Source organism: Crassostrea angulata, chromosome 2 (assembly GCF_025612915.1).
Source record: "Crassostrea angulata isolate pt1a10 chromosome 2, ASM2561291v2, whole genome shotgun sequence".
Taxonomy (NCBI): domain Eukaryota; kingdom Metazoa; phylum Mollusca; class Bivalvia; order Ostreida; family Ostreidae; genus Magallana; species Magallana angulata.
In genome coordinates, this window is record NC_069112.1 from 38,913,987 (window position 1) to 38,941,794 (window position 27,808).

The following is a 27,808-nucleotide window of genomic DNA, read 5'->3' on the forward strand; positions in this document are numbered from 1 at the left end:
GTGGAATAACATCACATCGAACCATACTTGCGGAAGATAAAACAATTAAATTAGACGGAAGTTGCAGAAAATTAGATTACAGAGATCCCAGGTTTCCTGTATATCATCCTGAAGAAGTTGTTCAACGTGCTCAAAGCAGGATAGGAGAACAGTCGTTTGTTTTCTTTTCGAATGATTCAAGTCACTTTGCCAGATGGTGCAAGCTAAGATAATTTTAAGGAGAAACTATAAAAACTTTGAATCCTCTTCAAATATTAAGGGGGAACAGAACGATTTAGTGTAAACGTATTTGTCATTTTTTTAACATTTATTTTAAACATTTGCTTTAACACGTAGAAATATCATAATTATAAAAAAAAGTGCTAAAAATCAGCTTAAATCAGCACTTCACATTTTGAAGTTTTTTATTCTAAATTTGGAGAAATTGTGATACCACATATAAAGGACTATGTGCGGTATGGTCAAATATCTGCCCCCGATTTCAACCAATTTTTAAATTGTATCGTATAAAAATAAAATCTTCACAAATCATTGTAAAGAGGATTCCTATAACTTTGATGTTGATTTTAGTCATCATTGATCAATCGCTGTTTATCTATGACGTCACCTAAATGACCCAATTTCCGCAAATTTGCAAACAAATGAAAATATTCTCATTTTTGCGCTATATTTTGCATTCGGAAGTATAGAGCGCAGGTCTGCTCAAGTGCGATTCTAACATATGTTTTTCTTTAGATAGTTATACACATTATACTAAAAAATGGTACGTGAGCAAGCCTGCGCTCGATGTTTCCTAGTCGAAAAACCATCGGAAAACACCCATAGTTTGCCACAAATCATCAATTTAACAAATTAAGGCAATGTTCATGACGTCATTACTACATTATGACGTCACTGTGGTGATAACCTTTTACACATTCATTTCTAACATGATTATAACTATCGTTCACCTTATTTTTAAAGCTCTTTCTTAAACTTTGATTTTGGGGGCAAAAAATGCATAAAACCGCACTTAGTCCTTTGTCAATGAAATTAAAGTAAAAACATCCCGATATTAACCTCAGCATGAGTTCTATAACTTACATGTATTAGATTTTTATGGCAACTTTCTTGGCATTCAAGGAAGATAATACAAAAGTAATCACCCCTTCCCCTTAATCTGGAATTATTTCCTTTTTTGACAATTTTTGCATTGACATATCAAAAACGTGATACATTCTATATTTTTATTAATGAACATGAACAAAATAAAAATCAGAATATATATCTTATTATTTTAACCGCTTATGATTTTGTACAATTGCAATGATATTCACGATTTCAGTGTCCCGTATCATATTAGATTTCGAAAATCGTACTTTAATTTGATTAAGTTGACTGATGTTGTATTTTTTTTCTCTCTAAATTTATCTACCAAAAAAAATTAAATGATTTTTTAACTTAACAACAGTTCAATTATATCAATGTAAGGGCATAGTTGACCATTTAAGCTAAAATGAGCTGAAAGCTCAGGTGAGCTAGTATAATCACATTTTGCCAGTCGTCCTTCCGTCTGTCTATATATATATATATATATATATATATATATATATATATATATATTTATTTATTTATTTATTTATCCAAGTCTAAGTGTTGGGACCAAACATGGACTGTTTTTTTTCCTGTCCACTTACCGAGACTTGCTTGCATCATGGTATGCAGTATCACGTATACGCCGATGACACACAAGTGTATTTCTTTGTAAAACCAACTGAGCACTGGCAAGATGTGTCGTCAAGGCTAACACGCTGCCTGAATGATATGAAGTTGTCGATGTCTAACAACATGCTTAAGAAAAAATGAGGAGAAAACCGATCTAATTGTTTTTGCCCCGAGAAGTCCTATCAAAAACTTAAGCGAAATTAGCTTACTTTTCGGCAAAACACAATCGGCAGTGTCCAAAGTGTGAGAAATCTTCAAACATTATTGATCAACCCCTATCTTTTGAAAAGCAGTGAAATGCGGTCTCATGTACATGTTACTCATAGATTCGGAAAATAGGACGCATTTGGCATTTTCTCACGGACGCAGCATGCAAAACACTTGTCCATGCTCTGGTTAGGTCGCGGCTGGACTATGAAGAGGAGCTCTTATACAATATAAATAGCACCTAGATAATCAAACTCCAGACGGTTCAGAGCACTGCTGTACGTCTTATGACCAGGACATGCAAGCAAGAACATATTCAGCCCATTCTGTTTGATTTGCACTGGCTCCCTGTGATGTATAGAGTGCAATACAAACTATGTGTATATGTATACACGGCGCTACATAATCTTGCCCCGAGGTATTTAGCTGAATTAGCTTGCGAACACAAACCTGCTAGGTCAATTCGCTCGGAGTCGGCAAACAAACTAGTATTGCTGCGAGTCCGAGCAAAAACCTACGGTGTTCGTCGATTCGACATGATGGCACCAACGCTGTGGAATCAGCTTCCAGTGGTAATTTGAACTAATACCGGTTTGAATGTTTTAAAGCACAACTAAAAACTCATCTTTTTAGAAAGGCATTTTTAAGTGTATATATCTGATAAGTTTTACGTGGTAATTACGGTCATGCTTTTTTCGCATTTTTAAGTTGAAGTCCTGATGTTATTGAATTTTAATCCATTTAATGTTGTTTGGTTTAGTGGAATAATGTAAACTAGTCCTACTTTATTATGTAATTTTGACTTACTCTGTAAAGCGCTAAAGAGTTTTATTAAAGATAAAGCGCTATATAAATATTATCGTTATTATTTATGAACAATTTTTAAGGTTGAGAACTGCAATGACGAATGTGTCACGACTATAAAATCATCCCGTCAGACAAGGCACTTGATTATAAATACACGAATATTCAGTGAGAAAATATTTTTTTGTATAGGAACTATATGTATTATACCACAAAATCCAGATATTTCGCATTATGACTCCATGAAGCTGATTAAATCATGCCTATTGTTGCTCAGGTGAGCGATGTGGCTCTTAGGCCTCTTGTTTAATTATGTGTTTTAGAGGATACTGAGAGATTCTTTGGACTTCCCTTCATATAATTCAAATGCTTTGTGACAAGTAATAGTAGATTTAAAGAGAGCAATTATTTTAAAGAGAAAAGAATTTTATGAATCACATGATTACAACATAATAAGACGAAAATGAAATCAGTATGTATATCTACAGATTTTCTGTTATTTGAAAAAAAATGTTGGCAATTTGAAAGCTTGTTTTTGCTGTAAATTTAATAACTATAAAATCAAGATAATCAAAAAAAAAAAAAAAACAGAAACCAAAACAAAAACAAGTAAAAAAAAAGTATAAAAAAAAGAACAAACAAAAAATACAAAAAACAACCAACTTTTTGTTTTTGTAATTGTCAAGTATCACACACGATTTATACATCATCGAAAAAAATGCCTATTCGTTTTAAAAGTTTGCTTTTTATACTCATATGTGAGAAAAATGGCTACTTGTTCCAAAAAATAGTGTATTTTTGACTCCGATTTGCTAAACCTGAAATAACGTATATTCAACCATACAACACCCAGAGGAAGTATCACGAGAGAGATCGGAGCACAGCAACACTTTTTAAAATCCGCTTACATTTGTAATTAAATTTTTTTTTATATCCAATGCAGATGTGATATGCATGTAACGTGTAAAGTTTATCTACAAATGAATCAATATGTAAAAAGATATGATGAATTATAAAATATAACATGTTTATTAAAAGGACCATATATATTGTAAGGCCCTAAAATGGTCCCCTAGAATGAATATCATCATTTTACTTTAACTGTGATGTTTTAACTTAAAGGCCGGATCTGACCTAGTTGAATATCCACACGGACGGCAATTAAGCATGTTAGGTAGAAGGCCACACCCCCAACTGATAAGACTACAGAGTGAAGCAATAAATAGATACCTGCATAGCACAGACACGTGTTGAAATAAAAGACAGCAACACATGGTTTCACTATTTATTTACCCGCTTTGAGTATACTTGTTTTATATAGCGCATCCATATATTATTTCTGAAATTAAATGTTTTCTTTTTATAGTTTTTTTTGCCATTTAAGCGTCTAGGGGCTTTCGGATCAGCCTTGAATGATACTGAAGTATGTTCTCTATTCACAATTCCATTCCAATGCAGAGTTGCAAGGAAAGCACGCACTTTATACTGTTCACTTCCAAATGCTATTCTTTTGTCTTGATAGACATTCAAAGTGTTATGAAAACTTTCCACAAAGTATATCTCTCCCTAAATTGAAATGATCTGGATATTTATAAATTGTGGAATTTACCATGACACTTTTGAGTAATTTAATTGCCACAGGATTTTCAAGTACAACTTTTGATGGTTCATAATTTGGATCTTGTTTACATCTTGAGCTAGGTTGGCATCGCTTGTGGTCATTTTGGTAATGGTCAACTATGTTGTCCAACAAAGTTCTCAAAGTAGTAGAATTGCCCTCACAATGCTTGGCTGCCCAGTAAAAATGTGTCGCAATAGGTTCCACTTTATCGGCAAGTTCTTCGGACCAGGTTTTTCCTTCCTTGTATCTTGGTCCACTTGAAATATTAGTCAAGGCCTTTTTGATACTTTTGATGCCATGCCATCCATCATTTTGATTACATGTAAACCCATGTTCCTGTTCTCTTACATATTTATTATTGGCCATGTTCCTGTCGTGGGTATGCACATTCACAGAAATGTCCCTGTTGTCAAAATCTTCATAAATGTTTCGTGTTCCAATTGTCTCATGCCTTTGAGAAACAGGATCATCTGCCTTTGTTACATACGCACAATTAAGAACTTTATGTGATCGCTCCCCAATTGTAACGACACTGGTGTCTTGAGCATTTTTTCGCCATCCATGCCGTGCATCAGTAATTATGTCTATTCCATCCAAGTTTTCATATAATCCAACTTCTTCAAGAATGGCGGTGTTGCACGAATCTTCATATTCTTCTTGTACAATTGGTTTATACATTATAAAAAATGCGTCCCTTTTTTCAACGGAGAGAACACCAAGTCCTGCTGCATTACAGAATCTTGAATAATGAGAAGGTAACATTCCACTGCATAGAAATGCATGGTTGATTCTTTCATTAACAAGATACTTCCCATTTGGTAGGTATGGGGATGCTGCCCAAATGTAGGAGTGTTTTCCTCTATTGCCCCGGGTACAAACTAATTTCAATGAACTCACATGACTTCTCTTTGTGACTTTTTTAACTTCAAGAGTCGCTTTACAGTACTTCCCGTGGGATGCTGAAACATCGATCAGTTTTCTTACAGTATGCAATGATGTCACACAAAAATTATGCTTCACTTGACTCTTATTTACTTTAGTGTAAGTTGCAGGTGATTTAAAATCATCATCATTCGTTTTTAGAGATTGTCTCCAGGTATCCAGCAATGATTCCATGATGTCCGTGTTATTAACTGGTTTCCCTAACTTGCTGACTAAAACTTCCCTCATATTTTGAAGATTTTGCATAATTTCCTGCTTTTTTCCCTCGGTAATCGACATCTCAAACTTGAAATTACCTGGCCGTTTTCTCTTAGTTTCTGACATTTTCTTGAAGTCTTCTAATATCTTTACAATGGTTACTTGCTATGTTGTGAAATGTAATATTGCTTGCACTTTTACGTTTCATAATACGGACTGAATCATTTTTTCATGTGGTGTAACAGGATACATATTTTTATTTCCATATGTATATTTATGAGTCAAATATGATTCAAAGTTTACTCTTTATGATCAAGTGATTTCATTATTACAGAGCTAAGTGTATAGACCTTAGGGTTTATATATATATTTTGAATAAAACAATCATCAAAAATCTCAATTTACCCTTTTGTAGAAATAAAATGGAATGGACCAGTTACAATGAATCATGTGAAGATGAAATATTTTCACAGTGGGGAGGCACTCCCTGCATCCCGCGCAGTGGGCTAGTGGGTTTACTAAAATCCACTAGGTCATGAGTTCGATTCCCGTTGAGAACAATAAAATTTTTAACTTTCCAAAAATTTCTAAATTTTTTGTTGAATACCGTGAAAGAAAATTCTAAACAGGTGAAAATATTTCAACTATAATTTACTTTAATGCACATTAATATCGACACCTAACGGGGATGAGAGATTTGCGTTGATTTTCTCTCAGGTTGGGATACATAAATCCTATTAGCCTAGTCAATGTTCCCCTTTATTTATTTGACTTAGTTTTGCATTAAAGCGAATATATTCACTTATACAGAGCAAAGTCTATAATGAAATATGTGTGTATTTATCATTCCAACATTATATTTAGGAAATTTTCTTCAACTTAGAAATGAAAAGTCTCCAAGCTGTTTGGGCCTTGGGACTGAGGAACGATAACCCTTACATGAGGAACTTTCATACCAAATGAAATTTAAAATATTTTTGTGTTTATTTGCAATGGTTTTTATTCAATTTTTTATGTCACATTTATTAAAATATATTTTCTAATAACATCAAGTAACCTTTTCAGATGATTTGTCAACAGAGTAAGAAAATATGAAAAAATATGTTTTGGGGAAATACTAAAAAAAATTGCAATAATAACATTTGTGAATGTTAAGAAGTGTTATATTTTTTTTATGTGTCCGAAGGAAATATCCATCATATGACAAAATAATTTCTCTCAATTTGTTGATAGCTGTCTTTTTAAAACATATTTTAGAAAAACACGAAAAAACATTAATTAAAATTCTTTAAAAATACCTATAGTATCCCTATCGTCATTTTAATATTTGATAAGTATATGTTTTGTGGTCTTCTATTGAAAATTGGAATAAACTGTGGGTGTATAGAGCCACCTTAATAGGAAACCGTTTTTCTTTACTTGAATTGACCACGGTATCGACTTTATTTCGTAAACTTGGACTATCAATGCAAAAATTAAGCATGTTGCTGGCACTGATGTAGGTACTCCCAACACTTTTCTTTAAGAACGTAGTTTTCTCAAGTAATATTAACAACAACTTAATCTTTCATTCGTATACCGTTGAACCTTTGCGAAAAACGAAGGCATATGTAGCTCTCCTATTTTTAGAGTATCACGTGATTTACAGCTGATTTACGGCTGTCTTTCAGTGAAAAATAAACGGTGGGTCGATAGTAACATAAAAAGTAAACACGTTTTTATTGTTTTTTTGAAGTGGGTTTGAGTACATTGTATGAAATTAGGTCTGTTTTAGAGCATTTATTTTATACAGAAATTATGGACGTCCTTAGCCTTGCTGCGGTTTACGACTCCGAGTTAATTAAACGCCACTGCGAATATTGTAAGTTTTGTATTTTTGAAAATGCATTGTCAAATATTGGATTATATCGTGTTTTTGTGGGTTTTTTTTAAATTGCTACAACAACTGGTGTGAAGGTTAGTGAAGGGCCCATGGGCGTCTTTTTTATCTACCCATTACATGTAGTCTGACCTCTTATCGGTGTTGGACTTTACAAACCAATGCGCCACATCCTAACGACCTGCTAGGGTAACGGGTAACATGAGGAGAATCTTAGCTAGTTTTTTAGGGTATGTTAAAATACACCTGCGTTTCAATTTAAATTAAAAAATTTTATATCTAAAAATAATTTAGTATGTTCTTAAATTTTGCATCAGGTTACATGAATAGATACCATCATAAAATAATACTGAGTATGCTCGTAAACTTACAGACATTTAATGCTTATCTTTTACTATTTGATAATGTGCTGTAATATGCGATTTTAATGATATGTTGTGAGATTTCAATGCAATGCTATGGGATGTGTATGCTATGCTATGATAAATTGTAATGAAGAGCTTAATGATATGGTATGCTACATGAATACTATGCTATGAGATATGAATAAAAACGACTCTATATACAGAATAGTTCCTAACATTCCGAAGTAAAATGATAAGAAGACACTAATCTGCAATGTGAACATTCAATTTTTACAAATAATAACATTTAAAACCGCGTAAAACTCGTTTTTTATGCTATGCTATGGTATGATACGACGAATGAGATTCTACATGCATGAAATTGTATGCAATGGCATTGTATTCCTATGCTATGCTATGAGATTTCAATGATATGCTATGCGATGGTGTATGTTGTAAAAGATATGCTCTAACTAAATGTACAAATATGTTTGTCATATCTTCCTTATATTTTTTGTTTGTGTGTGTGTGTGGGGGGGGGGGGGGGGGGCGTGAGTCAAATAGCAAAAACAAGTACACAACTCTGATTTCTGGTAGCGGGTTGTTAAATTGCATAGTTAATTTGAGAGAAAAAAACTAGAGACGAGCTCGTTGCAAAGCAACGAGTAGGTCTTCCGCCGGAGCTGGGTCGTTAAAATGCGCATCAATGTAAAGAAATACGGCTTGAAAACGATATTTTGTGGATCAACCATTAAATATCTTGTCCGGGAGTTCTTCTTAAAATCTGAATGACATATACTGCCAACAATGTTAAACATTATATTTGTTGCATTTTTGTGACGTCAAATGTGCATTGTTATCACGTGAGGATACCGGTTTTATCCTTACATTGCAATTTTTCGAATTATATCGCAGCGGCGCAGGTGATTGATGAAAATAAGTCGTAAATATTTTTAATAGATATTCTTTTTTTGTCATATTTTTTGAGGTTCTTGCTTGGGCTTTACATAGAATTTTCTTATTTTAAAGATATTGTTAAAACATGTCATGAAATCAATAAATTAAGGTACATTTTTACATACTAGTATTAATAGCAATTTAGATATAATTTAATTGGGGTATACTCGTCGGTATCGCAAGCATGATATATTCGTTGACAATTTTACGTAAATATTTGAAAATCTTGTTGATCTTTCACCTGTGCCAAGTTGTTTTAAAATTTCTTCATCATTTTTTTACATAAGCAGGGAGAGTCTCCAACGACTGATTTATGAATTAAAGTTTTTTTTAACTTGAAGCGAAGCTTTAAATCAGTCTATTAATCGATATTGATTATTGATGTGAATAAAAGCATTAGCGTCAGCATCTATCTGATGAAAATAAGCGGTTTTAGTACTGTTTCAATATGATTTTCTTTTAAAGTTGTGATACGTTCCCTGAGATGTATCGAATGGAATGCAGATCGTGACGTCAAAAGAGATTTAAGGTTTCGCGTTGATGAGGTTTTTCGGTTAATTCTTCCTTCGATACGATGATCATTAGAAGAATTATTATATTCATTTTTACCATTTAATGAATCATTTTTTTCAAAATTAAAATGTGAAATTTCATTGATCAAAGATGTTTCTTGCTTAAATGAAGTGGCGCACATGAATACAAACAAGAGCAGCAGAGATATTCAAAATGGATGCGCCTTCAACTGATGCAGAGGTATTGAGCTGAATTTTGTAGATTAAAGACATACGAAAAGTTGAAATCTGAACCGGCTGAATTAAACACAAAAGGGATATACATGCGATGGTTTTTGAATTTATTATTAGTGTAGCAAGATTCGTTAAAACTGGCTTTTTTAGAGTTAGATTGTTGGAATATGCAACTATGCATACCGTGTAAGGAGGCGCGATCGTGGACGAAAATAGTTTATCTGTCAACAAAGGATAGTATGTATGTGCGAGTTTTGCAAATTTTGTTGATAGCGAGTGAGGTACATATCGATAAGTGATATATCTGGAGCTGGGAATACGCAGAGCGAGATGATGCATTACTCATAGGTTTGTTTTGCGATGCTTATTCTTATGACCGATCAAGTGCCTGCGTTAAGTTGAAAATAACCGTTACCAAATTTGCACAGCAGTGTTTCTGTGATTGGAGTGAAAGCGTATGGGTTTATATGAACAGCGAGCTTCGACGTAAATGTTGATCGTTGGTTTTTAGCAGACGAAATCGTGAAGAGACGCCTAAGTATTATTTTACTAAATTAGATAATGTGTTTTGTTCATTTTTAAAGGTATAACTTTCAATTTTTCATCTTTATAATCTTGTATTTTGTTTGCTGACAAATGAATAGGTACAATTTTACATTTTGTTGACCATGTTTATTTGGAATATTCCCGTTCTATAAATAGTGTTAAATCAGAACAGTTGAGAAAAGTTGATGACTGGCAGAAATTTTATTGATACAGGGATGAAAGAAATTTTTCGACAAATTAGAAGTGCCAATATGTTATCAAACTGATTAATATTAATTGGTTATGATGACATGTTCTAAGAGGAGCAGGGGTAGCTTTAACATAGCAGCGTGAGGTAATTCTATATTATTAACTGAAAACCCATTTCAAAATCAGCAATACAGAAACAAGTTTCTGTTTTGAGGTGTGGAAGTTTATGAACAGATTTATTTCATGGTTCAAAAGTTGTTGATTTTGGTTTGTTGATTTCTGTCTATTGATTTGTTCTGGGGGTTTACATCATTTGAGACCCATACTCCTACCTTTGATCTTTTTTGCGATTTAGTTTTTGTTATTGCTTTATGTGTTTGAACGTTCAAAACGATTTCTTTATAAGCCGTTTATCGTCGTAATCAATATGAGGTGCATGTATCAACTTTATGCAAAAAATGAAGAGTAATAAATGCAGATGGCATTATGGGACGATTCTCTCTGAGTAAGAAATTCCAAAGTGAACTGGAAACAAATTTTGCATATTTCCTGCCAGTGACCTTTACTTTGTCCAAATGACCTTGGGTTTAGGTCATGACGCTTCGTCAGGTATTGAGTAATATTTGTATGAAGTAAGAACACTTACAATATTTCTCCATCAGAAAGATATAGACCGGACACGACGTACGGACGGACAAGGTGATTTTCATTTACCCCTCCCCCTCAATTTATTTTCGTGGGGGATAAAAATCCTTTTCGCCCGTTTTGTGCGGCACAAAAAAAGACCTATATTTTTTAATTATTTCTATCATAACACATATATGTAAAATATGTGTATGATTTGTATGCACATTTGAGTTCTTCTTATCATCGTCGGAAAGGATAAGAAACCCTTGAGGTCCAATAATGTCTTTTCATGGGCATTTGTCAATTTGCATCACTAAATGATTTCCAAGCGGTAAGCTGTCAAAGCTTTTGAGATGTTACATGTAGATATTGAATTTCTATAGATTTGAATTTAAGGTTAGGAAAAACAACACTTTTTTATACAGTAAAAAAAATCTAAAATAGCTTTATGTACGCGTACACATAAATAAGAAGATGTAGCGTAAGCTATAAATACTTAATTTCATACTCATACTACACAACTTCAATGATTTCTTTATCAATGGTCGCTATATTATAGTCTGCAAGTCAATTGACTACTACAATTTTTTCAAAGAAATAAGAAAATGTCGACACTTGCAGTACTCTGATGATTTAATGACGATCGACCGACTTTATTGCTTAATGTAGTCGTATATCATTACTTCTAATCCTGAGAACAAATTTTATTTAATCTTGACTTAAAACTGTTAACTTATAAAACCAGCGACATAAATAACTTATTAAGTTATTTATGTCTCTGATAATATATATTTTATTCTGTTCATAACTATAGAAGTTTAGCGTGTTCAACAGGTTAATATTTTAGCCACATTCTCAGATTAAGATATCGCACCTTTAATTTGAGGTTGATTGACATCGAATATTTAGACACTTATTGCTTAACAATTAAACTGAAACTCAACTTTAAACTGAACTTTATTTATTTTACAACGATTGATAAACAAGTTCTACAACTTATATTCATATCTCTCGTTGGCACGGATGTTAGCGCGAGGGGGTCATTGGTGTGGGAAGAAGCCGGAGTACCCGGAGAGAACCCACGTGTCCAAGCGGGCGACCGCCATACCCTATCACATACTACCTCTGTCGATCACGGGGATCGAACTCTTAACAATTGACCGCTGCAGTGAAAGCATCCTTCCAAATGTTACTCAATTATTTACCAATTGCTGATCTGCAGCCCGGGGGCAATATTTTGAGCTAAAGTGTATGCGCGCTGACGCGACACGAGATTTTAGGTCGCACGTGGAGCGGATTGACTTAGCATAGACTGACCGAATAAACACACGGGTGGGAAAGTGACATACATTGAGGAGAAAAATGTACACATGTTAAGTAGTCGCCAAAAATAGGTATTCGCCACATTTTGAAAAAAATAAAGCCCTTGCACTGTGATCATGAAACCGATAAAATCTAAACAAATCTTGTTTAAAAACTCATGTAAACATTCTAAAAATAATCACTAAATCCCTCAATTCTGGAAAATTCTTTTATCGTGTAAGCCTCTACCGCCAATCGCAACTTCTCGGGCCTTTCCGGCAAGCTCGAAAAAACACTTCGAATGTATTACCTAGGCGTCCTTGACAACCCCCCTTTTTATAAAACTTGATATAATTACAACACATTTTATGATCTGTTGAGATGTGAGCTATACTTCATTAAAGGTATCAATATACACTAAAATATAACACAGAAACGACATACAAGACTTCTTGCCGATACTTATTTTAATGGGAAGCGACTCCATTTTGTATAAAATTCTAACATCCGGTGATGTTAATACATTCGAGGTGTTTTTCCAAACTTGCCGGAAAGGCCAGAGAAGTTGCAATTGCCTCTACCGCATGTGTTAATTTGATATTTGATTTTTTTTTATCCTGCCTTGAACGCTTGGGGACTGTTTCATTTTCTAAATTCGGCTAAATAATGCTTCCAATTTTGAGCGCTCTCTCTCTCTCTCTCTCTCTCTCTCTCTCTCATTTTATGTGCAACCCTATGAAGACGTCAACTACTTTCTACGATATCTATAAAACCTCTCAGCAGTATTTAGCGGAAACATTCGTGGGTAAATAAAAAAATCTGAAATTGAAACACAAGTCAATCTTACATGTACCGGTCAAAATCTCGAATAAACAAATAGTTGGAATCGTACAAAATATCAATAAACATGCACGTGTGATAAAGTACATGTAGAAGAACACGAAGCTACCGCGGATCACTTGTCCACTCGCGCGGGATCTCCTTGGCTATGTTCAAGGGGTGATCATCATTTTAAGGTTTAAACTTTGTTGTTTTTCGTTGTTAACCTATAACATCATTAGTACATGACTGATGTATAGATTTTAGGACATTTTAGAATTACAAATTCACTATTGATTTATGTCTGATGATGTTTCTGATTTGGAATAATATCGCTTTTTTCAATTTTTAGAGGGGCTTCTCAATTCACATTCTAATGTTTAATTAAATAAATTTAAGGTGAATAAACTTTAAGAACATAAAATTGAAACAGTTCTTGTATGTATATCTTGTTATTAGATAACCGCTGACCTCTAGGTAGTGCAGCCGCGATCGATTTCCTCGGCCGCGGATGAGGGATCGGATAACTTACGTATAGGTAAAACACACATAGAGAGCTCAGAACCCAGGAAGATTTACAATGTTTGCAGTATGATGACTTAACTTAATTAATATAAGGTTTTTTTACCCTTTAATCCCACAGTTGATCTATATGTCTGATACTGCTTCAGTTCGAGGATGGCATTGCTTTTATGATTATATAAACAGAACGATTTCTTATTGACACTCTATCGTTTTATTCAAATTAAGAAGAGTAAGCTTTAATGTCGTTGTGTACGATTCTTGTGTTTGCGGCTAAATAAAATCACATATGACAGACGTGATTCTTGTGTATTAGATAACCGCTGACCGCTAGGTAGTCCAGCCGCGACCTTGGTGATCGATTTTCTCGGCCGCGGGCGAGATGGGTTATGTAATGACGCACACAACTAAGAATTTATGTCGATTTAAAATGCTTGCAGTAAAATGACTCAAATCTATTTCATGGAAGTTATTTTTTTTTTAAATCTAGTTTATATATCTCACTAGATAAGAAAAAGAACGTTTATATTTTCTCGTTTTGTTTTTCTTAACGGTTGTCCACTATAAGACCTAAACAGAGGTGACTCCAAAAAAAAAAGGCTGTAAGAAAAACATGTACACGTATACTTTTTAGACACTTTTTCAAATGAATCAAAGCATCCCGTATATGCTGGTACACTTTCAGCTGTTAATTTATGTACGTAATGCGCACGAAGACGATTCGCTTACTTGCCAAATGAATACAGGTACATGTTAACAAGACAAGCTTTTTACACTCATGTTACGCATTACCGATACAAAATAATTTTGTAACGACATTGATAACACAATAATGAACAACTTTTCTATCGACAGCTATAGCGAAATATTAACCATTTTTGAGTTATAAAGCGAATACTTTTAAGGGCTCTAGACCCCTAATTTAAGGGGCCAACCCTTTTTCAATGGTGTCAAGTGAAAGCCCTTGATATTTTGCACATATTTTGTTCAATATGTGTTTAGAGAAAATTTTAAACTAAAGAGCTACATAACAAAAACACAACCAAAAATCAGCATTTTTTGAAACACAAATTCAAATTAATTTTCTGAAACTTTAAAGGAGGAAAATTGTAAAAACAAAACTCGGAGGACAACGTTCAAACTCTCTATTTTTAAGACTTGTGACCTTGTAACACATGCTGTGAGCGGTTTCAGAGCCTTTGCGTGCACAAGAATGCCTATATTTTTGGGGAAAAGGATTTCAACGATTTTCTGTAGATATTGAGAAATAGTAACTACCAATAAGCTCTGAAAATTTGAACTTTATAGGATAACAAACAAGCTAGATATTTGAGTTTTAAAAAACGTATAGAAGAAAAAAAAGAATAAAAAGAATTACCAACAGAATCAGTACAAGGTCTTCCGTTGGAAACGGAAGACCTTAATTAAAGTAAAGTTCTCATAGCAGCTTGTAAATTTTAAATCGATAACCTGTAACATTAAAGTTAAAAATCGAAGATTTCTAAACTTATCTATAACAATCTAATTCATGTTTTTTTTACTCTAGGAAGAAAATAATGCTGACCTATATAATATGATTTGAATAAAATAATTTGAAAAGTTGTTACAAAAGAAAAACAATTTGTTCAAACAATTTTTCTTGCTACGGTTTCTAATCATAAACCTCAAGTTTATTCAAATAGATAGAAAATAAATGAGTATACACAGTTTATTGTGAAAAAAATCAGAAAGGTTTCAGTTTCATTACTATATATACATTTCTTGTATATTTATTAGTTGCTGGCCCTTGGAGATGATCGTAGTGAGATGGTCCGCTGAATTGACCCAATTCTTGGTATCCGGTGTTTTCTTCCGCTGTATCATAAATCCCAGGGGTGAAAATGGAATCAGTGTCCTTCTTTTCCTCTTGATTAACATCATGTCTTTTGCATGCAGTGTTTCTAGAAATCCTTTAACATTAAACTTACCTTTCATTTTTGGCCGGTAAATGACTGTTTCGCCTATAGTGAATTCATATGTATTTGATCTTTCCTATGCAAATTTTGTTAGGAGTTTTTTTTTTAGTTTATTTTATTTCAAATGTTGAATGTTTAATATTTGGTTTAAATAATTTATTTTTGATTTTCTTTTAACAAACTGATTGGTTTTGGTTTAAATTGATGTTAAACTCAATCAAATGATGAAGACAGAGGCAATGAATGAACAATTTTTGGAAAAAAAGATGCTATATGTATGCAAGCACATACAATACTAAATCATACTTTGTTAAGCTGAATATTTATATTTAAGGTAGTACAAAACAGATAAGCTAAATTTTTCCTATAATTCAATTTCTCTGAATTTTTTTTAATTTTTTTCTTTGGAATAAAATCTTTTAATACGTAAAATTTGAAAAAGAAATCCGACCTCACAATTTTTGCCCACATCACCCAAACCTACCATTTGAATCTACTTCTAGTGGAGTTTATAATGAAATAGTCATCGTTATAATTTTCTATGCAATTAAAGTATATTTCAAGACATTACAAATAAATGTGCTGCTATTTTAACAGGAGACCTTCTTGTTACTGAAATAAATTCTAACTGGTAAAGTAAGATAATTTCTCATGCGATATAATGTAAAACAAGCGCTTATGAATACTCTTTTAAGACGAAAATTTGCAGCACGGTATCTAAAAAGAAAATGCATAATTCAAATTTGAATAAAATTGAACAGTATGATCGTCATGACCCTGTAATTAAAATATATCAAAAGAAAGAAAATTTAACCATTGGTTTTAGATTAATTAAGGTTTAGGTATGTTTGACGGGGGTAGAAATTGATAAAAATCCTAGATGACGTCATCATATTTGACCTTTGACCTGTTGATATGACCTTGAAATTTGTATGACAAGAATCCTAAACACTGATTGTGGTTGTTTTTAAATTTGAGGTCTTTACTTTGAAAACAACACAAGTTACACATTTTTAAATGATATAAGGCTAAATTGCACAAAAATCAAATGAACACCATCCAAATGTATGTTTCAAAATTATCGAAATACGTTGTATCTCAAATTTTTGGGGCCTTGATTAATTGATGGGTATGATTTCTATTTTTTCTTAAGATAATGGACTAAAATAATTTTTTACATAATATTAAGTCATTATTTTGTGTATTTGAGAAAATATTTCAAACTAGAGCCGAGCTCGTTGCAAAGCAACGAGTAAGTCTTCCGCCGAAATTTCGTGTCGCGAAAGGATTGTCCATCAGTCTGATTAAAACCACTTCCTTCTCACACTTGTCAGAGCCTGACAGAATCTGTATTGTTAAAAGGTCATCTTTACACGACCATTTTTTCTTACCAATAAGAGCTTTAGAAAAGTGATTGAAACTCTTCAAATGGAGACAAACAAATTAATTCATGCTTGTTTTCTATGTAACCTCTAGACTGACTATTGAAAAGTTGCACCACTCATTAGACAGATAAAGGCATACCTTCGGTAAATGGAAGTATATTTAGATTGTATGCAAATGTAGAGGTAAAGTGGAAATGATCTGTTATTGATACAGGTCTATCAGACCCTGACGAGTGTAAGGAAAAGGGAGGTTTTAATGAGACTTGGTTATCAATATATTAACTATTATATAGTTATATAGTTATTATATAGTTACTATATATTATTCAATATATATAGTAAGTTCAAAAAATCGAAAATGAGACTCAATTTCAAAGTATTATTTTTATACCAGGCAAGTTCTTAGTTTAATTTACTTCACGTTTGGGATAACTTTAAAAAGAACATCATAATTATATGTACATGTATATAATTAACTTAATTATAACAAAAGCGTGTGTGTGGCGGTGGGGGTGCCCCAGAAATCAATTTTCTAAACGTTAACTTAAGGGAAATTTTGGTTGCGAGAAAGGGGGCAGGGGCAGTCTTCCCACTGGACAATCTAATAGGTACTGTTAGCAATGTTACAAATGATACCCCTGCTAAGAAAAAATTCATAACTCACGTATTTCACTATTAAAGAATAATGGATGCTTCTTTTTCTTATAGTGAAACAGACAACACAGGGTATATTTACGGGTCACAAGCAATTTTTAATGTCAAACTTTATCTTTTACTCATTTCCATTAATACAAGATATGACACTGACAGGAATGAGGCATTTTTTTATTATGACTTTGAACTTGCGCAACTGACCCTGGATCAAGTCCATGACACATTATCGGTCATAAGCAATCTTTTATTTATATGAAATAGAAACTTCCAATGTTTCTCCTTATATGACTTAGGGACAAATCATTATACACTCTCAGGTCATATGCAATCTTTGTGTGAAGTAAAAAATTCCAAGGTGGACTGAAAACAAATTTTGCACTTTTCCTGCCAGTGACCTTGCCCTTTGTCCTAATGACCTTGGGTTCAGGTCATGACACTTCGTCAGGTAATAAGTAATATTTTTATGAAATAAGAACTTCCAATGTTTCTCCATCAGAAGATATAGACCGGACACGAATTTTGCAGACAGACGGACGGACAAGGTGATTTTTATTTATCCCCCCCACCCCCCAATTAATTTTCGGGGGGTATAAAAATCCTTTTCGGCCGTTTTGTGCGACACAAAAACGACCTATATTTTTCAATTATTTCTATCATATCACATATAAATATTCATGTAAATGTATGATTTGTATGCACATTTGAGTTCTTTTCATGTGGCCAAAAATTGATATTCGCCACATTTTGAAAAAAATAAAGCCCTTGCACTGTGATCATGTAACCGATACAATCTAAACAAAACTTGTTTAAAAACTCATGTGAACATTCTTAAAATAATCACTGAATCCCTCAATCCGGACAATTATTTTATTGTGTCAGCCTCTATCTCATGTGTTAATTCGATATTTGATTTTGTATCCTGCCTTGAACGCTTGGAGAGTGTTTTATTTTCTAAATCCTGCTTCCAATTTTGCTCTCTCTCTCTCTCTCTCTCTCTCTCTCTCTCTCTCTCTCTCTCTCTTTCTCTCTCTCTCTCTCTCTCTCATTTTTGTGCAACCCTATGAAAACGTCAACTACTTTCTACGATATCTGTAAAACCTCTCAGCAGTATTTAGCGGAAATATTCGTGGGTAAATAAATTTTTTTTAAGTTGAAATACAAGTCAATCTTACATGTACTGGTCAAAATCTCGAATAAACAAATAATAGTTTAGATCGTACAAAATATCAATAAACATGCACGTGTGATAACGTACATGTAGAAGAACAATAAGATACCGCAGATCACTTGCCAACTCGCGCAGGATCGCCTTGGCTATGTGCGAGGGGTGATCATCATTTTAAGGTTTAATCTTTGTGGTTTTTCGTTGTTTATCTAAAACATTATAAGTATAATTTTTAGAACATTTTAAACTTAAAAAAATCACTATTGCTTAACGTCTGACAATGTTTCTGATTTGGAATAACATCGCTTTTATCAATTTTTAGAACGACAATTAAATTTATATCCTATATGTTTAATTAAATAAATTAAAGATGAACACATTTTTAGAACATAAAATAAAAACAGACTTCGTATATAAACTCAAATAAATATATCATGTTATTAGATAACCGCTGACCTCTAGGAAGTGCAGCCGCGACCGATCTCCTCGACCGCAGATGAGGGATCATATAACTTACGTAAAGGTAAAACACACATAGATAGCTCAATACCCAGGAGGGTTTAAAATGTTTGCAGTATGATGACTAAACTCTAATAAATATAAGTTGTCTTCCCTTAAATCCCGCAGTTGATCTATCTGTCTGATACTCTTCAGTTTGCATTGCTTTTATGAATTAACAGAGCGATTTCCTTATCGACACTATATCGTTAAATTCAATTTAAGAATTGTAAGCTTTAATGTTTAGTCAATATTAAAACGATTCCTGTGTTTGCGGCTAAATAAAATTACATACGACAGACGCGATTCTTGTGTATTAGATACCCGCTGACCGCTAGGTAGTCCAGCCGCGACCATGGCGACCAATTTTCTTGGCCGCGGGCGAGGGATGAGTCACGTAATGACGCACACAACTAAGAATTGAGGTCGATTTGAAATGCTTGCAGCAAAATGACCCAAATCTATTTCATGGAATTTTTTTTTAAATTCATTTTATGTATTTCACTAGATAAAAAAAGGAACGTTTATATTAACTCGTTTTTGTTTTTCTTGACGGTTGTCCACTATAAAAACTAAACAGAGGTGACTCCAAAAAAAAGGCTGTAAGAAATACATGTACACGTATACTTTTAAGACACTTTTTCTAATGAATTAAAGTATCCCGTATATGTTGGTACTCTTCCAGCTGTTAATTCATGTCCGTTATACGCAGGAAGACTATTCACTTACTTGCCAAATGAAAACAGGTACATGTTAACAAGACAAGCTTTATTATTATGCATTACCGGTACAAACTAATTTTGTAACGACATTGATAACACCATAATAAACAGCTTTTTAATCGACAGCTATAACAAAATAAAAACCATTTTTGAGTTCTAAAGCGAAAACCTTTAAGGGCTCTAGACCCCTAATTGAAAAGGCCAGCCTTTTTACAATGGTGTCAAGTGAAAGCCCTTGATATTTTGCACATATTTTGATATGTACGTGTTCAGAGAAAATGTTAAACTAAAGAGCTACGAGACAAAACACAATCAAAAACCAGCATTTTTGAAACACAAAATTCAAATTAATTTTTTGAAACTTAAAAGGGGGAAAACTGTAAAATTAAAACTCGAAGGACAACGTTCAAAGTATCTATTTTCAAGATTTGTGACTTTGTAACACATGTTATGGGCGGTTTCAGAGCCTTTGCGTGCACAGGAATGCCTATATTTTCTATAAAAAGGGGAATAACTCGGTACCGGAAGTTTTGATTCCAACGATTTTCCTTAGATATTGAGAAATAGTAAGTACCAATAAGCCCAGGAAATTTGAACTTTATAGAACAACCAACAAGCAAGATATTTGAGTTTTAAAAGAACGTATAGAAGAAAAAAAAAGAATAAAAAGAATTATCAATAGAATCAGTAAAAGGTCTTTTGTGAAAACGGAAGACCTTAATAAATAATTTCAGGGGTGTTTCAAACTACCTTAATAGTGATATGTTTCTCCCATTTCCTCACCTAATGTACAGAACTTATCACTTTTAAAAGAAACACTTGGCTGATTTTCAATGAAATTTAATTTCCAGATAAAATGCTCCATGTAACACATCATAATCTGCTTTATGTAAAAGAACATTTTTATTGTGATTGCATTTGTAATTATATTTGATGGATATACGATTTGTGATAATGTAAATAAAAATAACATACCAGGTTATTATAAAAATGTTGACGAGCAGACTTATGCAAAGGACTGTAATCACTACATACAAACTGGACTCATTTTCTGTGTATGGCACATGTGACTGTTTAACTGTAAATATTCAAAAATAAGTATATTATCAAAATCATATTTAAGCAAAATATGTTTACTTTAGAACAAAAAGTAAGTACAGGACAGTAATTTTATCATTTATAAGAATGAAATTTACTAAATTTTTATTTAACAAGAATGAAAATTCACAAATGTCTTTAAAAATCATTTACGCTTACAGTGTCTGGTACATGTATCCTGATTACAACAAGCTTTGTGTCGAGCATCACACGGTTCGTTGCAGAAATCTCCTAATTTTCCAACAGTACAACCATCATTACAGCTGCCCGTAAGTCTGATGCATCCATTTCTACAGTGTTTGCTGCATGTTTTGTTACAAAACTCCCCGAACTTGCCAACTGGACGATCTCCACTACACCGCCCAGAGATTCTGTCACACCCTGTAGGGCAACTGCTACAGTTCCTATCACATACGTCTCCGAACATTCCATCAATGCAGCTACTGCAAATACCATTGTCTCGCTTACATCCGTCCTCACAGCATTGGTTGCAAGCTTTGTCACAGAATACCCCGGTCTTGCCTACTAGACAGTCTCCATTACATCGTCCTGTTAGTGGATCACAACCTGACGGACAACTTGTACATTGTCTGTCACACTCGTCTCCATAGAACCCCGCCGTACATCCCAAAGTACAGAAACCAGTAGTGCCATTACAAGTGCTATTTTCACAGTCATGGTTGCATTCCATAGAACAGGAAGACCCATAATGATTTGAGTCACATCCTGTTTATTGAAGAAAATAATAAAAAGTGAGGAATTTTTTTTTGTTAACAAGTCGGACTTTTTCCTCATGAATGATTTATTCATTACAGAATTATTTTACCACATTTGAAAGAACAAACTTTTAAACATTTTATAATAATTTAAAAGTACACATACCTTTTTTAGCCATTGTGAGTTAGGGAAAAAGCATGTATATCTGACTTGCTTGTTTTTTTTTGGTTAAATATTGTGATTCTTACCGTCACATCTAGACCCTGCCCAGTTCTGCACACATCCATTAGAACAGGTTGCACTTTGTTTGTGGCATGTCCCTCCTACACACCCGATACTGCATGTTCTATTACACATTTCTCCATACCGTCCTGATGTACATCCCTGTGTACAGCTACCATAGGTTTTGTCACAAACTCGTTCGAAACAATGTATTGGACATAGTGAATTGCATGCATTTCCCCAGTAACCAGACTTGCAGCTGGTACAAAATCCATTTGTACCGTCACAGGTCCGTTGGTCACAATTTGCAGGACATTGAGATTCACATGCCCGTCCCCAGTATCCGTCTACACAGCCATTGTCACAGTTTCCAGAGTCATCACATACATTATTTCTGCAAGTTGCCACACATCCTAAAATTGATAAATTAATGCAAGTTCCATGTGTGTATTGTTATTAAATAGAACTGTGTTTGGATATCTGCTATCTACTTCAGAACTACTTTCCGACGAAAACATAGATTGTGTTTGAGCAAAGAATTGAATGAATTACATTTACCTTATTAATAGATAATTATGTAAACTATTAATGATTGAGAAAGATGAATAGAAACGACATTTTGATCAGCAGGCAGATGTAAATAATTTCATCGTCTGTGTCTGCAGCGGATATGGCAATTAAGCACGCTTCTGGAATACCGACAAACTGCGACATATAAAAACTATATACAGGGGGATATTTCCCCTTTCGACCTCGTTGTCATTGGGCTATCTTAAAACTAAGCAAATTTTTATGTTTTATATTTTCTTTTAAAAACACAACTTTGTTTTGGTGAATTTTAGACGGAGCGGACCTGTTTGAAAAACTTAATGTAGAAAGGCAAAAAATACACGTGACAAAAATAACTATGTATACAATAACGAGTTTCGGTGTGGTATTTCATCAGACAATTAGTGCGTCATTCATATCGCATAAAACTTACAAATATTGAATTCATTCTTTAGAAAATCATTGCTAGCTGTGTTTTGCATCCCTATATCTTAAGTCGTTAAATAATTTAAAGAAAAACTTATCATTCAAGGCTCTGCAGTTAACATCAAAATAGAGAGTACTTATTACACGTAACCAAATGCTTAATCCACCTATAATTTTTCTGTGGGTGGGATATACCATCCGAGATTGTTGTGACGAGATACAAATTTCATATTTTTTTGTTGGTTTTATTTATGTGTCTTGACAGAAAACAAAGCAATGCAGAGCTGTGTACTGACTCTCCTGTGCGTTACTCAGAACGTATCTTCAAGCCACATTGAACCGTATAAAACAAGCTAACCGTCAGCAATCTCGACCGGAGTTTGAAGGCATACTGGGATTTTGCCAATATTTTCTAATGAATATGTAGCTTTGCATCTCGTATCGTGTCATACATGTATAAGTGGAATAAGGCAGAAAGAAATCCAGTTATTCAAATATGTATCAGTTGCTGGTTTCTTGAATGAGAATAGGATTATGTAAATAGGAACTAATGTACCACATTTATAGGACGTCTGCACTTTGTAGTTAACGACCAATCATGACAATCACGCTGGTTTTCTTGACGCGGTTGAATAAAAAAAACATGGGTAGGGTAATAAATAAAAGTAGAAAAAAATATGTTGAGATTTTTTGTGATAAAAATAGTTTGAATTGTATACGTTTATATAGTAATTTGTCCAAGCTTTTGTTAAAAATATAGAACATAGTAAAAATAATTAAAAAAAAGTAAAGAAATGCTAAAATATGCATAAAGATAAACATATTTACTTGTACATTGCTAATATATAACCTTAAATTAAATGAAATCAAAAAATTCAAATCTATTTTTTTTTAAAACGTATGATTCAAAATATCCATTGATTACCAGATATAAGATTTTTAAGCTTGATTACCATAAACTTCTATTTCACAGATTTCTAGGATCGCTCCTTTAATAGGATCATCTTCAGGAGCGTCATACATGTACGTGGTCTCCACAATGACGTATCTAGCCGTCTGTTTACAAAGTATGTCTATTATGTTTGGGGGTAAGTCTGGAGCAGTCGTATTATCAGTGTAACAGCGGTTTCTCTGTGACGTTGTCATCTGTGTTGCTGACGAGTTCGAGGCATCTAAGTAGAACTGTCTGAATCGATACTGCTTCCAAGCACCAACAAAGTCACCTGTATAATCGAAAAAAACAATGTCATTACCTGAATAGTTGAAGACAATATTATGAAAAATCAAGTTTTATCATGGTGAATTCCGAATGGAAAGGAAATCATCAACAGTATATATAACACGTATTTTTTTTACAAATAAATAATAAGATGCACGCAAGCATATTTATAGTAAATTGCAGTTATGGCCGTTTCAGTCAAATAATGTGATGTATGCAATAGATGCAAACAGACCTTAACAGTCACCTGAGTACCAAAACAAATACTTATAGGATCATATATGTATTCAATTAAGCTTTCCTACTGAATCTTAACCGAAGTCTAAGAGGCAAACAATCTATTATAAGGTAGTGTAACCCAACGTGTACTTTCATTTTTTTGAAAGACATTTTGTGCTATACCTCACGGAAAAAATAAAGATGCCGAGTCAGCATGTCTTTTCTAATACCCAACGCCACGTCCCTCCCCCATGAGCAAAAACAAATATTCTCCACTTAGGTATTTAAATTAACTAAAGTAAAATGGTTTGTTTCTTCACTAAATTTGCATACATTTTAGTCAGATTTGTAAATTGAAATCTTTGTCATAAAATTTCAAATCAAACGAAAGTGGTTTTGAATGTTTTCCGTAGAAATAAACTAGAATTTTAATGTATCAAATGGTAGCGGAAAAAACGCACGGCCCGGCGTAAACATTGGGCAAACTTTGTAATTTTTTTTAAAATATGAATAATAGTCTTTATAAAACATTTCAATACTTCATAATCTTCTAAGAAGTAGTCTGTATGGTGTGCGTCATTTTCATACGTCATTTGAAGCTATTTTCAAAATCGCAGAGGACTTTTAAAAGATATTACGGCAAAAACATGTCCTAAAAACACCTGAAAAAGCGACGTCAGCTGACCAAACAAAACAGGCCGCCATCATAAAATGTGTCGACTGAGGTAAAACATCGACAGAAACAACACAAACCATGGAGGGAACAGGAAAACATCGATATTGTTTGAGTTTATTTATCCGAAGGTGACACAAACGATATTTTGTTGGAGTATGCGATTGTACCCTTTGACCAAACGGTGAATAGAAAAATGACAATAACAAACCGTGAATCATCTCACAAATTCAAATCAAAGTACTGAAAGTACTGGAAAGCGCTAAGCCGGGAAGAAAGTGTTAAAATTTACCGAATGTTATGTAAATACATGTAAAGAATCATATTTGAATCGGGATTTGTTCGTTATTGTAAAAGTTCACGTACTCAGAATTCTGAAATAATATAGAATTTGGAAATACTTTAGTTATAGAATGCATTAATTTTTTCAATGATTTATGCATGTTGTCGTGTTACAGTGAAAACAGAATGCTGATGACCTAAAAAAAATCATAACCACAACATTCAATGTAATGCAATTAATGTAAGTGTTTCTTTATTTTTGAAGCATAAATTTTATCAAATTGACTGTAAATCAAGGTTTCCAATTTACAAATTTGTAGTAATTCTATAATGATATTGCTAGTTACTTTTAAACAGATTTTGCTAATGTTCAGCAGAGCTACACAGCATATGCTTCTTGTGAAGAAAGTAAAGTAAAATAAAATTGTCGCAAGTAACAAAAATCAGACTATGAATAATATTTATTTATGTTTATTTGCTTTTTTTCATAATCTCCGTTCTTACATCTGACAACTTGCAAACCAAAAACATGACAAACACTTAAAAATACAGTGGCAAATTACGATACCAATTGCAAAAATAAAGGGCAATAAAGTTTTGACAAAAGTAACTAAAGATAATACTGATCGCATTAAAGATCTGCCTTGCAGGAAATGCCACTTATTCTTAAATTTTAGCTTTGGTATTTGAATAATATTTCCAGCCTTCTGCTTCATAACCCCATGCAAAGACCATTAATGTATTTAGATTACCAGATGTTAGAATATTTTATATTATACAAAATGGAGTCGCTTCTACTCAATTTAAGTATTAACTAGACAGTCTCTTCTGCGGTATTTTTAGGGTATATCATTGAATTTAATAAAGTCTCTAGCTCACATCTCACCATACGTAAAAAGTAGCGTGTTTTAACAAGTTTATTGTAAAGGATGTTGTCATGGACGCCGATTCAGATGTCATAACAGGGCTGAGGAAAAATAATTTCCGAATTTTCCCTCGAATTTGGGTCGCTTCCGCCTGCAACAAGGGCTGACCTTTTATGTAATGAAAAAACGTATGTAAGGTGTCTGACTATCCAAGTTTTGTAATGATGCAAGATCATTTGAATTTTTTATGCGTGTTGTTTTTGAGAGGAAGATGGATAAAAAGTTCTTGACTAGTGGTCTTGTGCTTTTCAAGCACACGTGTAACTTCGATGTAACAAACTTTCACGCCTTGATGGATTCTCATGTGTTTTTGCTACTAAATTATAAAAAAGACTTGGTTTCAAAGATATCAAGAGGATTTTCTAAGAAGTTTGTTTTGAATTTATAACTTTTACCTAGATATGCGCATTTATGGTAGGGATAAATTATAATAGTAAACTTCATGCGCGGATCTAGAGGGGGGTTATGGGGTCCGCCCCCCCCCCCCTCTTGTAAAATTCAAATTTCTTTAAATTACATTATAAAATTACCAAAACTATGCCTTGGAACCCCCCCCCCCTCCCCCAGGGCAAACTCAATTAAACATCAGACCCCCCCCCCCCCCGCCCTGGAATTTTTTTTTCTGGATCCGCGCATGAACTTTTTAAATACTGTAGTGACACCTGCAATACATACGAGCTCTGCCGATTGGATGGAAAACTGTTAACTCATTAATAAAATCATAGTTGCATACGATGAAGCGTCGTATACGCAAATTAAATGAGGTATCACTTTATAACGATTATTACATATATTTACTTTGGTATTTCAAGTAGCTCAACAGTTACACTTTTTATGAATTTTATTCAAATTATTTGTGTTGGATTATCATCAAATTGCATATCAATGCAAATTGATAGAAAACAATTTGTGAAATATTGCATACAGAAAACGAAGCCTAAAATAAAATTGATAAAAAAAAACAGCACAAATTATCGTGTGAAATATTTTGTATAAGATTTCTGCATTTTTATATAAAACATGGTGTTCATAACTATAACATGTTACATGTAGCTCGACATATTATGCGTTGACGAGGGTCTATTGCTCCATGTTGATAATGAATTTTAATCAAATCACCGGTAGCAAATAACACTCAGGTGATTGCATTGTTTGAAAGGGATAAGGTTAGATGTTTTTACAATTATAAACACTTTTAATGAGATATTGAAAGCAATTTAGTGTCTTCTGACACTTCTGACGTCCGGATAGAAGTACATGTAGCAATAATAATATATAGTTTATATAAAGAAACGTTTGGTCCGGCGGTTTCAACTTTGAGACTTTACCGTTTAAAAACACTCAAAACCTATTCATATCACAAAGTTATTCCAATTATTACTTAATACCTAATACACAACTCAATGCATATAAAACCCATTTTTTTTTCAAAATTCTAATTGGAAAGAAATCATCATCATGAATGTGATATCTTTTGAAGCACCCATATCCGATATATAATAATAATGTTCATTTAATGAAATTTATTGCCAATTTAATAATAATAGTGATTGAACAAATGTATATGCATGCAGGATAACTTGAAGATATTAAGTTTTCGCTACTGCATAGTTATGAGTTCTCCCTGGTACGACTTCTCCAGGGTACGATTTCTCTAGCATACGCCAGTAGGTGGCGGTATTTCGAAAATG

The 27,808-nt window shown here is 33.3% G+C and overlaps 2 protein-coding genes across 2 annotated transcripts in view; both read right to left on the bottom strand.

Moving 5' to 3' along the window:
* The window catches only part of LOC128170809 (multiple epidermal growth factor-like domains protein 10), a 186,353-nt gene that overhangs the window by 93,850 nt on the left and 64,695 nt on the right, over window positions 1-27,808 (bottom strand). The gene's annotated exons all lie outside the window — the stretch shown is intronic.
* Window positions 21,030-23,998, bottom strand: LOC128170808 (multiple epidermal growth factor-like domains protein 10). The gene is made up of 3 exons (XM_052836571.1): window positions 23,752-23,998; window positions 21,850-22,236; window positions 21,030-21,610 (listed from the first exon to the last, which is right to left on the bottom strand). The coding sequence occupies exons 1-3, from the start codon at window positions 23,942-23,944 to the stop codon at window positions 21,030-21,032; spliced, it is 1,161 nt and encodes a 386-aa protein (XP_052692531.1). The 5' UTR covers window positions 23,945-23,998.

Coding starts and splice junctions, on each gene's coding strand:
- LOC128170808 (XM_052836571.1), bottom strand. CDS start 23,944: ATGACAACGTCACAGAGAAACCGCTGTTACACTGATAATACGACTGCT. Junction 22,237..23,751: donor CTGTGAAATAGAAGTTTATG/GTAATCAAGCTT, acceptor TATCAATTTTAG/GATGTGTGGCAACTTGCAGA. Junction 21,611..21,849: donor GGCAGGGTCTAGATGTGACG/GTAAGAATCACA, acceptor TTCAATAAACAG/GATGTGACTCAAATCATTAT.